The following is a 10,977-nucleotide window of genomic DNA, read 5'->3' as shown; positions in this document are numbered from 1 at the left end:
ATTCAAGGTGCAAATCTAGGGCACTGCTGTGAACTAAGCCAGGGAAGACAGTGGTGTCGTGGTAATGTCAATGGACTATTAGTTCAGAGGTTCAAGCTAATACTGTGAGGACACGGGTTCAAAACCCACCACATCAGCTGGGGGAGTTTGGACTATTAATATGGAGCGGGCGTAGAAGTCAAAGGGCAGTTGGAGGCCTGTGGTTATGTGATGTCTCTTCCAGAATTTTCTTGCTATTTTGTCACTGTAGCCTCTGGGATTTTTGGCATCATCTTACTTTTCTGGCTTTCTTCAAGCCTCCCTCAGTACATGACTCGATGTTGTTCATTATACCTTTATTTTTCTCCTTCTTCCTTTCTTGCCCCCGATTTCACCTTCAGTTGTTGCCAGGACGTGGCTATTAGGTCTCCATCTCTGATTCTGCACTTAGCTCTATTCCTCTCTCTAATTGTACTTGGCAACCTCCAGGATTTGAAAGCTAGTCTCAGTAATGGTAATCAAAGTAGTATCATCAATTGTTGAAAAATAGCCCATCTGTTTCAAAGATTGATGAATTTCTAGATATTGAAGATATCTAGGGTAATGGAGGTGGTGCAGGAAGTGTTGAGGTAGAAGGTCACTCATGATTTAGTTGAATGGTGGAGAAGGTTTGAGGATCCAAATGGCTGCCTCCTGCTCCTATTTCCTCTGTTGCCAATGCCCTTTTATGGAAGGAAATCTCCAGAAATGTGTCCTGGCAACTGTTGGTGTATCCCGTGTTGGTGTGTTCCGGACTGGGGGACAAACCTGCAGATATTCTGTCATCTTTCACTTAAAGATTGATTCACAGAATCATCATGTCACAGAAGACAACAGTTGGGCCCATTGTGCCTGCACCAGTTCTTCAAACAAGCATCATTACCTAGTGTCAATCTTATTTTTTTTAAGTACCCTCTTAAAGGTCTCAACTGAACATACTGATTGTGAATTGGGTGTAAAGTTTTTAAAATTCGAATTTGTTGGACCATGGATGAAAGTTGTGTCACAGGTAGACAGGATGGTTAAGAAGGCATTTAGCATGCTTGCCTTCATTGCTCAGCCCATTGACTACAGGAGTTGGGATGTTATTGTTGAGATTGTACAGGACATTGGTGAGTCCTCTTCTGAAGTACTGTGTACAGTTTGGGTCACCCTGCTTTGGGAAGGATATTATTAAATTGGAGAAGGGTTCAAAAAAGATTTACCAGGGTGTTGCCAGGACTGAGGGTTTGAGTTATAAAGGGAGGCTGGATAGGCTGAGACTTTTTTTTTCCACTGGAGCATAGGAAGTTGAGAGGTGACCCTATAGAGGTTTATAAAATCATGAGGGGTATAGATAAGGTCAATAGCAAAAAATAGGGAAAGCTAGGGGTGGGTGAGTTTAAACTAGCGGGGGGGAGGGCATATTTCTAAGGTGAAAGGAGGAAGATTTTAAAAGGGACCTGAGGAGCAACATTTTCACACAGTGGTTCGTATGTGGAATGAACTGCCAGAGGAAGTGGTAGATGCGGGTACATTTGAATGTTGTTTGGACAAGTGTATAAATAGAAAAGGGATATGAACCAAACACAGGCAAGTGGGACTGGTTTAGTTTGGGAAACTTGGTCAGCATGGACAAATTGGACTGGAGGGTCTTTCTGTGCTGTATGACTCTGACTCTAAATTGAGAAGTTTGATAGAATGCATGGGGAGAAACTGATCTGATTGGCAGGATGGCTGGTAACCAGAGAATCCAGGTTTTAAGATAATTGTTGGAAAAAAAGGAGAAATGGAGGTTTTTTTTCACCAATCGGTTTATCATCTGGAATAATGCTGAAAGCAGATTTAATAGAGAATTTTAAAAGGAACTTGAACACATGCTGGATAAGGGATAGTTTCCAGGGCTGAACAGAGAGTGGGATTAATTGGAAAGCTCTGTTTAAATAGCCATGCTTAATGGACTGAATAGCCTCCCTTTAAGAGTTGAATTCCATGAATTGTGTGGAACGTTAACCTTTTACAGATCAGGCATGGGCTAGAGGTACTGGGTAGGGCATGAGGGATTGTTGTCTGTTTGCTCTTTGGTTCCAATAATTAGACCACAATTAATGCTTATCCTTTTAATATTCATTTCCAGCAACCACTTTCCTCAACGAACTTCATGTATGAGTTGGATCGAGTTACACAGGAGATGATCATGGTGAGTTTTGTTTTTGGAGGAATTATTCATGCTGGGCGGGAAATTATTTCCTCTTTGACCAGGGAGAGACAGTGGGGTAGTGGTAATGTTACTGCTTCAGTAATGCTGAGGATAGTGACAGCTAGTGAAGTTTAAATTCAATTACTTTTTAAAATCTGGAATTGAAAGCTAGTCTTGTAGAAAACTTAGTAATAAGCATTTATTAATTGACATAAAATCTCATCTGGTTCATGAATGCCCTTTGGGAGGAAATCTGCCATCCTTATCCAGTCTGACCTATATGTGATTCCAGACCTACGGCAATATGGTGGACTCTGAACTGCCCTCTGAAATGGCCCAGCAAGCCACTCACTTCAAAGACCATTAGGAATGGGCAACTAATGTTCCCACAGGCACCAAGAATTTTTTAAGAACTTCAAAAATGCCTTGACAAAAGGCATGACGTTACTCAGGGCTGTTTTTAGTGGGTCACATTCTTGTAGCTGAGTCAGCCACCTTCAAGGTCAAGTTCCACTCTAGGGTTTGAACACAAAACTGAAAGTGGTGTCTCTGTGCTGCACTGATCAAAGTGTATCTTTTGGCTGAGACCTTAAACTGGTCCTCCTGGTGGATATCAAAAATCCCATAGAATTATTTTGCAGACCCTATCCTGGCCAATTTTTATCCGTCAACCAATGTCACAAAAACAGGTTATCATATTCAAAAACAAACAAATTGCTGGAAAAGCTCAGCAGGTCTGGCAGCATCTGTGGAGAGAAATCAGAGTTAACGTTTCGGGTCCAGTGATCCTTCCTGCGAACCCTGGGTAACCATATTGGTGGTTTTGGGAGCTTGCTGTGCACAAACTGGCTACTGTGTTTCCTACATTACACCAAGCATTGCATTTCATATGTTAATAGCTGTGAAGTGCTTTATGGTGTCCAGTAGTCACGAGAAGGTTTTATAAATGCATTTTTAAGGAACTACTTTCAGTAAACCTCAGGTGGATAATGTTGCATATCGTCATTCTTTAGTCCCCCACTCGTGGTAGGGATACTGATTTAGTGCCTCAGACTGTTTTTCTGTTTTTGGGAAGCTGGATCTTAGCTGTTTTCACCTTGTAGCTGAGGGAGCCTGAGCTGGTTGGAGATGACAATGCATTATTTTCACCCATTAATGCCATCAGCACTTTCAGTACTTTGTTCTTTTTGTGCTCAAATTGGGGGTGGGAGGGTAATCAAACTTTTTTTCCTTTTCATGGTGTCCTTCTCCTCTTTGGTCTGTCCCCTTGGGTGCATGACAAATACTCATGCCATCAACTTGAGTCCCACTTCTTCACAAAGATGTTATTGCCATTAACCCACTCTTCCCTGGACCTTCTTTCCCATTGCTCTTGTCCAAAGGCCTGTCTGAGCAAGATAGGAATTTAAACACAAATTTGGTGCAGTTCTATGCAGAAAATGTGTAACCCACTTTTGTGGAATAAGAGAGATGATTCAAACTAACTTTGTACAGGATTCTTCCAACTAATGGACAGTGGGAGCTGTTTTAAATACAGGCCACAATAATGGGTCAGAACCAAATCTACTGTGCCCTATTTACATTCCCTTTCCCTGGCAGACCTTGTTGCTTCACTTTGTATATTGTCAAAATATGTATTTTAAAATGCTGTTCCTTTTTTAAATTTTAGACAATATTAAACACACAGAAGACAAGTGTACCGGGAGACCAGATAACAGTGCCTGGAGCCAATGTGAAGATATCCTTATAAATCCTTCAAACTTTCTAATACCATTTAGATCCTTTGTAATGGTAGTGCTCTTGTCTCTGAGTCAGAAGGTGTGTGTTGAAGTTGCACTTGAGGGGCTTGAGCGCAGCATCTCAGCTGACACTTGAAGTGAGTGAGGAGAAAACTGTTTGATGGAGTTCCATGTGTGAAATGTGAGGTCATCCATGTTGGCTCTTGGTAGGATAGATCAGCATGTCCTCTAAAGGCCGAAGAACTGGGGACTGTCCAGAGTCGACCAATTTAGGTGTCAGATACAGAAGTCATTAAAAGCTTCTAAGCAGATAGAAAAAAAATAGTTCAGAGTGCTAATGGAATCTTGCTATTATCTCAAGGGTTCTGCTGTGGTGTGACATTATTTTTCAGCTGTGAGTGAGATATTGCTCTCAGCTCTGGGAACTGCACTTCTGGCAAGATATGATACTATAATGGAAGTGTTACAGCAGAAGTTCACTAGATTTAGATAATTTTCATCAACTTGTTCAGACATTTTATGACAAACCCCTGGAGCTGATAAAACTTGAATGTAAGCCTTCTTCTCCAGAGATATGGAGACTACCTACCAGTATGCCACAAGAGCGCTTTTCTGGGCTTAAAAGTTGAGGACTGGTTGGGGTAAGACTAGCTCCTGCAGAGTTGCCTCCTCTGCCTTGAACAAGGAGCTTGTCTGACCCCCTGGAGTGGATGTAAAAGTTCTTCTGCCATTATTCAGAGAGGAACAGAAAAGCAGCACTTCATACATTCCATTGTCTACAAAGTGCTTTGGGGGATTGTACCAGTTGTCCAAAGGAATGACAAGTGCAAATTTTATTTTCTCTTCAGTAGACAGATATTTGCATTTACCCAAATTGTCTCCGTACCAATTGCTAAAAGCTTCACATGTTATTTGGTGGAGCAGGTTATTCGATGAAACCATTTCTTTCCTTAATCTTGATGACACATCGAGCTAACACGAAACCTCCAAATGGCTGAACTTCGTAAACTGAGGCGACAGTTCATCAGCTACACCAAGATGCACCCGACGGAGAATATCGGACAGATAGCAAACATGTTTGTGCAGTACATTAACCGGAGCCTCCACTAACATGCAAGGGAATGTAGCAAATTGTGACTTGGATTTCTTTAATAATAATAAAGTGTTTTTAGATCAAGATCATTTTCTTGTTTGCCTGTCCAACTGAAAGTATTGATACTTAAAACAGGACATTTAATATAACGACTCTTGTGAAGCAACTTACTTGAGGATGATGAAATAAAAACAGAATGCTGGAGAAACTCAGCAGGCCCGGCAGCATCAATGGAGAGACAAACAGTTAACGTTTTGAGTCTGGTATGACTATAACACCATAAGACGTAGGACCAAAAGTAGGCTGTTCAGTCTATTGAGTGTGCTCTGTTAATCAGAGAGCATGGCTAATCTGGTAATCCTCATCTCCATTTTTCACAATAACTCATTATTACTGATTTAAAAATCTGTCTATCTCAGCCTTGAATATACTTAATGATATAGCCTTCACACCCTTCTGTGGTAAAGAGTTCCACAGAGAACAAATTTCCTCATTTCTGTCTTACATGGATGATCCCTTTTTCTGAGATTATACCCTGTGGTCTTAGACTGTCCTGCAAGGGGAAACAGCCTTCCTGCATCTACCCTCAGATGTCCCCTAAGAATCCTGAACTTGTTGAAACATACATCTTTCATTCTCCTAAGCTCCAGTGAGTACAAACCCAATTCTCCTCAAGGATCAAAGACAGATGAATTTAGAGCTTGGATTGGTGCATATAACTACGAAATTGTATCTATAATAGAGACTTGGTTGTGCGACAGGCAAGACTGGCTGCTTAATGTTCCAGGATTTAAATGTTTCAGGCAAGATAGAGAGGGATATAAAACATGTGGGTGTGTTACATTACTAGTTAGGGAGAATGACAACTGTACTGAAGGAGGACATCTTGGAGGGCTCATCCAGCGAAACTATATGGATAGACCTCAAGAACAGGAACAGCACAATCAGTTAGGGGTTTTACTACAGGTCTCTGACAGTCAGCTGGATATAGAGGAACAGATATGTGGATAGATCATGGAAAAAATGTAAAAACAACAGGGTTGCTGTGCAGGGTGATTTTAACGTCCCATATATTGACTGGGATTCCCTTAATGCCAACGGCTTGGATGGGAGGGGAATTTGTTAGACGTGACCAGGAGAGTTTTTTGAAACTATATATAAATAGCCCAACTCGGAGGAAGGGCCATACTAGAGCTGATATTGGGGAATGAGCCTGTTTAGGTGATTGAAGTTTCAGTGCAGAGGCATTTCAAAAACAGTTACCATAATTCCATAAGTTTAAAGTTACTTATGGATAAGGATAAAAGTAGTTCTTTTGTGAAAATACTAAATTGGTGGGAGACAAATTACGATAATATTAGGCAGGAACTGGAGAATGTAGACTGGGAGTGGCTGTTTAAGGGTAAATTCTTATCTGTCATGCAGGGTGCTTTTAAAGGCCAGTTAGTTAGAGTTCAGAACCACCATGTTTCTGTGAAAATGAAGAATAAGGATGGCAACATTTAGGAACCTTAGGTGATGAAATTGTAAGCTTAGAAAGTATAAGGAAGCATACATAAGGTTTAGGAAACTGAAGACAGACAGCCTTAGAGGAATTCATAAATAGAATCCCTACAGTGTGGAAGCAGGCCATTTGAGTCCACACCACCCCTCTGAAGAGCATCCCACCTGCACCCCTACCCTATCCCTGCAACCTTGCATTTCCCATGGCTAATCCACCTAGCAACACATTCCTGAATACTATAGACAATTTAGCATGACCAATCCACCTATTCTGCACATCTTTGGATGTGGGAGGAATCCAGAGCACCTGGAGAAAACCCAGGCAGATACAGGGAGAACATACAAACTCCACACAGACAGTCACCTGAGGCTGGAATCGAAACTGGCTCCCTAGCACTGTGAGGCAGCAGTGCTAACGACTGAACCACTGTGCCATTTAAAAAAAAATGTAGGAAAGAACTTAAACAAGGAATTAAGAGGGCTTAAAAAGGCCATGAAATAACCTTGGCAAACAGAATTAAGAAAAATCCCAAGGAGCAAGAGGGTAGCTAGGGAAAGGGTAAGTCCACTCAAAGCACAAAGGAGGGAATTTATACCTGGAGCTGAAGGATGCAGGTGAGGTCCTTAACAAATACTTTGCAATGAGGAGGACGTGGTGGAATGTGAATCCAAAGAGGGGTATTTTGATATTCTAGGGCATGTTAATATAAAAAAGATGTTGAGTGTTTTGAAAAGGATTAAGGTATACAAGTTCCCAAGATCTGATTGGACCTGTCCCAGATTACTGTGGAAGGAAATTGCTGGGACCTTGTACAAAATTTTTGCATCCTCTTTAGTCAAAGGGGAGGTCCCAGAGGACTGGAGAATAATCAGTGTTGTTCATTTGTTTAAAAAGGGCAACAGGGATAATCTGGGAAATTGTAGGCTGGTGAGCCTTGCGTCAGTGGTTGAGAAATTACTGGAGAAGGTTCTTAGGGACAGGATTTATTCACATTTTGATAAATATGGACTTATTAGCGATAGGCAGCATGGCTTTGTGTGGGGTAAGTCATGTCTCACAAACTTGATTGATTTTTGAGGAAGTGACAAAGATGATTGATGAGGGCAGGGTGGTAGATGTTGTCTGTATGGACTTTAGCAAGGCCTTTGACAAGGTTCCTCATGGTAGGCTAATGCAGAAGTTAAGTCACAGGGGATTCGCAGTGAGCTGGTAAAATTGTTACAGACCTGGTCACAAAAGACAGAGAGTAGTGGTGGAAGGTTGTTTTTCTGACTGGAGACCTGTGACCAGTGGTGTTCAACAGGGATCAGTGCTGGGATCCCTGTTTGTAATATATATAAATGATTTGGAGAACATAGGTGACCTGATTAGTAAGTTTGTGGGTGACAAAAGTTTGGAGGAGTTGTGGATAGTGAGAAGGATTCAGCAGAATATAGATAGGCTGGAGACTTGGTCACAGAAATGGCAGATGGCATTTAATTTGGGCAAATGCATTTTGAAAGATCTAATATAGGAGGGAAGTATACAGTAAATGGCAGAATCATTAGAAGTATTAACATGCAGAGGGATCCAGCCTCACAGGTCCACAGTTCCTTGAATGTGTGACACAAGTGGATAAGGTGGTCAACAGGGCATATGGCATGCTTACCTTAATTGGTCGGGCATAGAGTATAAAATTTGGCATGTCATGTTATAGCTGTATAGCATTTTAGTTAGGCCGCATTGAAATGTTGCATACAGTTCTGGTCACCACACTACCAGAAGGATGTGAAGGCTTCAGAGAGAGTACAAAAGTGATCTACCAGGATTTTGTCTGACTTGGAGGGCATTAACTATGAGGAGAGATTTGAGAAACTCGGTTTGCTTCCCATCGAACGTTGGAGGCTGAAGAGGTGACCTGATTGAGGTTTACAACATTATGAGAGGAATGGATAGTCGGTATCTTTTTCCCAGGGTACAAACGTCAATTACTAGGGGAAAAAGGCTAAAAGGGGAAAAGTTTAAAGGAGATGTGAGAGACACGTTTTTGTACACAGAGCTTGTCGTATGAGGAGTGATTGAGGATTCTGGGTCTGTCCTCAGAGTTTAGATGGATGAGGAGAGAATCCGATTGAAATTGAATACTGAGAGGCCTGGATAAAGTGGATGTGGAGAAGATGTTGCCATTAGACTAGGACTCAGGGCAGAGTCTCAGAGTGAAAGACAACCCTTCAGAACTGAGATTAGGAGTTATTTCTTAGCCATAGAGTTTTTAATCTGTGGAACTCATTGCTGCAGGAGGCTGTGTAGGTCAGTTCACTGAGAGTGTTTAAGATGAAGATAGGCAAGCTCTTGATTAGCGAGGGGATCAGGGGTTATGGGGAGTAGGCAGGAAAATGGTGTTGAGAATGATATCAGCCATGATCAAATAAACAAATATTTCACATCAATATTTACTGTGGAGAAGGACGTGGAAGCTAGGGAACTTGGGGAAATGAATAGTGATATCCTGAAAAGAGTTCATATGACAGAAGAGGAGGTGCTGGAGGTCTTAAAACACAAAGGTAGCTAAATCCCTGGAACCTGATCAGGTCTTTCCCAGAACTTTGTGGAAAGCTAGGGAAGAGATTGCTGGGCCCCCTGCTGAGATAGTTGTATCATCAACAGCTGTGGGCGAGCTGGCAGAATACTGGTGGTTGGCTAACGTGGTGCCATTATTTAAGAAAGCCTCAAGGAAAAACCAGGGAACTATAGACCAGTTAGCCTGACATCAGTGGTGCATAAGTTGTTGCAGGAGAATGTGAGGGTCAGGATTTACATGCATTTGGAAAGGCAAGGACTGATTAGGAAAACATGGCTTTCTGTGTGCTTGCCAACTTGATGAGTTTTTTGAAGAGGTGACAAAGAAGATTGATGAAGGCAGAATGGTAGATGTTGTCTACATGGACTTCAGCAAAGCATTTGTCAAGGTTCCACATGGTAGACTGTTTAGTAAGATTAGATCACATGGGATCCAAGGGGAGCTAGTCAACTGGATACAAAATTAGCTTGAAGGTAGGAGACAGAGGGTGGTGGTAGAGGGTTGCTTTTTGGGCTGGAGGCCTGTGACCAGCGATGTGCCGCAAGGATTGGTGCTGGGTCCACTGCTTTTTGTCATTCATATAAACAATTTGGATGTAAATATAGGAAGTATGGTTAGTAAGTTTGCAGATGACACCAAAATAGGTGGTGTAGTGGACAGTGAAGAAGATGATCTCAGAGTACGACAGGAACTTGATTAGATGGGCCAATGAGTGGCAGATGGAGTTTAATTTAGATAAATATGAGGTGTTGCATTTTTGGTAAGGCAAACCAGGGCAGGACTTATACAGTTAAAGGTAGGGCCCTGGGGTGTGTTGCCGAATAAAGAGACCTAGGAGTTAATAGCCAAAGTCTTTTTCTTAGGGTAGGGGAGTCCAAAACTAGAGGACATAGGTAGGGCCCTGGGGTGTGTTGCTGAATAAAGAGACCTAGGACTTAATAGCCAAAGTCTTTTTCTTAGGGTAGGGGAGTCCAAAACTAGAGGACATAGATTTAAGATGATGTCAGGTTGGTGCAGACAAGTTGGACTGAAGGCTCTATTTCTCTGCTATATGACTCTATGAATGGTGGAGCAGACTTGATGGGCTGCCAGAGGAGGTGGTGGAGGCAAATGCAATAGATATGTCTAAGAGGCATCTTGACAAATATCTGAATAGGCAGAGAATAGAGGGATACGGCTCCCATAGAGGCAAATGGTTTTAGTTTAGAAAGGCATTGTGTGTTGGTGTAGTCTCAGCGGGCTGAAGGGCCTGTTCTTTTGCTGTAATGTTCTTGTTGAAATTGTTTGCATGAAATGCCTCTGGAGGGATGCTGGATTTTTCAGTTTCCTTCTCCTGTGCTGCTAATGGTCTAAGTGTGAGTTTGTCAGACTGTCAATCTTTATCTATTGGCGTTTCATTTTGGACTCCAGTACCTTAGCTTTTGTGATTCCGAGACTTGGAAGCTTCTGTCTCCCGCTGTCCAGCCATGTCTCCAGGGATAGTCTATTTCAGTCTTGTACTTCATCATCTTTATGTGTGACAGATATCTCAGACAGCCTGGCTCTCTTACTGGGACTGCTCGACGCAATCTGATGGTCATTTAATCTCCATCAGTGTCACTGCTTCCTGGGACTGACAGGAATTGCGTGCGATCCAAGCCTTTCAGAAGCAGCAGTGTTTGTTTGGGAGTTTGTGTTTTCCCTCATGCTTTCAGAGGTAATTGTCCCAGGACAGACTTCAGCTGAAACCACAACAGTTGTTTAAAATCTCACCCAATGTGGGAGAGAAAATAAATAGCTTATGAAGCTTTTTCTCTGCTTTTCCTTTCTTCTTTAAAAAAAATTCTGGTTAAAAGAGGAATTCTTGCCAATCTTTTTCATCCTGAATCCATGACAGACAGCTTT

The 10,977-nt window shown here is 42.0% G+C and overlaps 1 protein-coding gene across 1 annotated transcript; it reads left to right on the top strand.

The window, feature by feature from the left end:
- The first annotated feature begins 2,112 nt into the window (after positions 1 to 2,112).
- Positions 2,113 to 5,113, top strand: LOC109934751 (protein KTI12 homolog). Its single transcript, XM_048593423.1, has 3 exons — positions 2,113 to 2,197; positions 3,867 to 3,935; positions 4,903 to 5,113. Exons 1-3 carry the CDS (start codon positions 2,159 to 2,161, stop codon positions 5,044 to 5,046), a joined length of 252 nt encoding a protein of 83 aa, XP_048449380.1. The 5' UTR covers positions 2,113 to 2,158; the 3' UTR covers positions 5,047 to 5,113.
- The last annotated feature ends 5,864 nt before the right edge of the window (positions 5,114 to 10,977 follow it).

The sequence above is a fragment of the Rhincodon typus genome, unplaced genomic scaffold (genome assembly GCF_021869965.1).
Source record: "Rhincodon typus isolate 14 unplaced genomic scaffold, sRhiTyp1.1 hic_rhity00002841, whole genome shotgun sequence".
Lineage (NCBI taxonomy): Eukaryota > Metazoa > Chordata > Chondrichthyes > Orectolobiformes > Rhincodontidae > Rhincodon > Rhincodon typus.
This window is presented reverse-complemented; position numbering and strand designations above follow the sequence as displayed.

What these genes read in the sequence shown, in the direction of transcription:
- LOC109934751 (XM_048593423.1), top strand. Translation starts at nt 2,159, where the DNA reads ATGTATGAGTTGGATCGAGTTACACAGGAGATGATCATG. An exon ending in TTACACAGGAGATGATCATG is followed by an intron (nt 2,198 to 3,866) that starts GTGAGTTTTGTT and finishes TTTAAATTTTAG; the next exon opens with ACAATATTAAACACACAGAA. An exon ending in TGCCTGGAGCCAATGTGAAG is followed by an intron (nt 3,936 to 4,902) that starts ATATCCTTATAA and finishes TCTTGATGACAC; the next exon opens with ATCGAGCTAACACGAAACCT.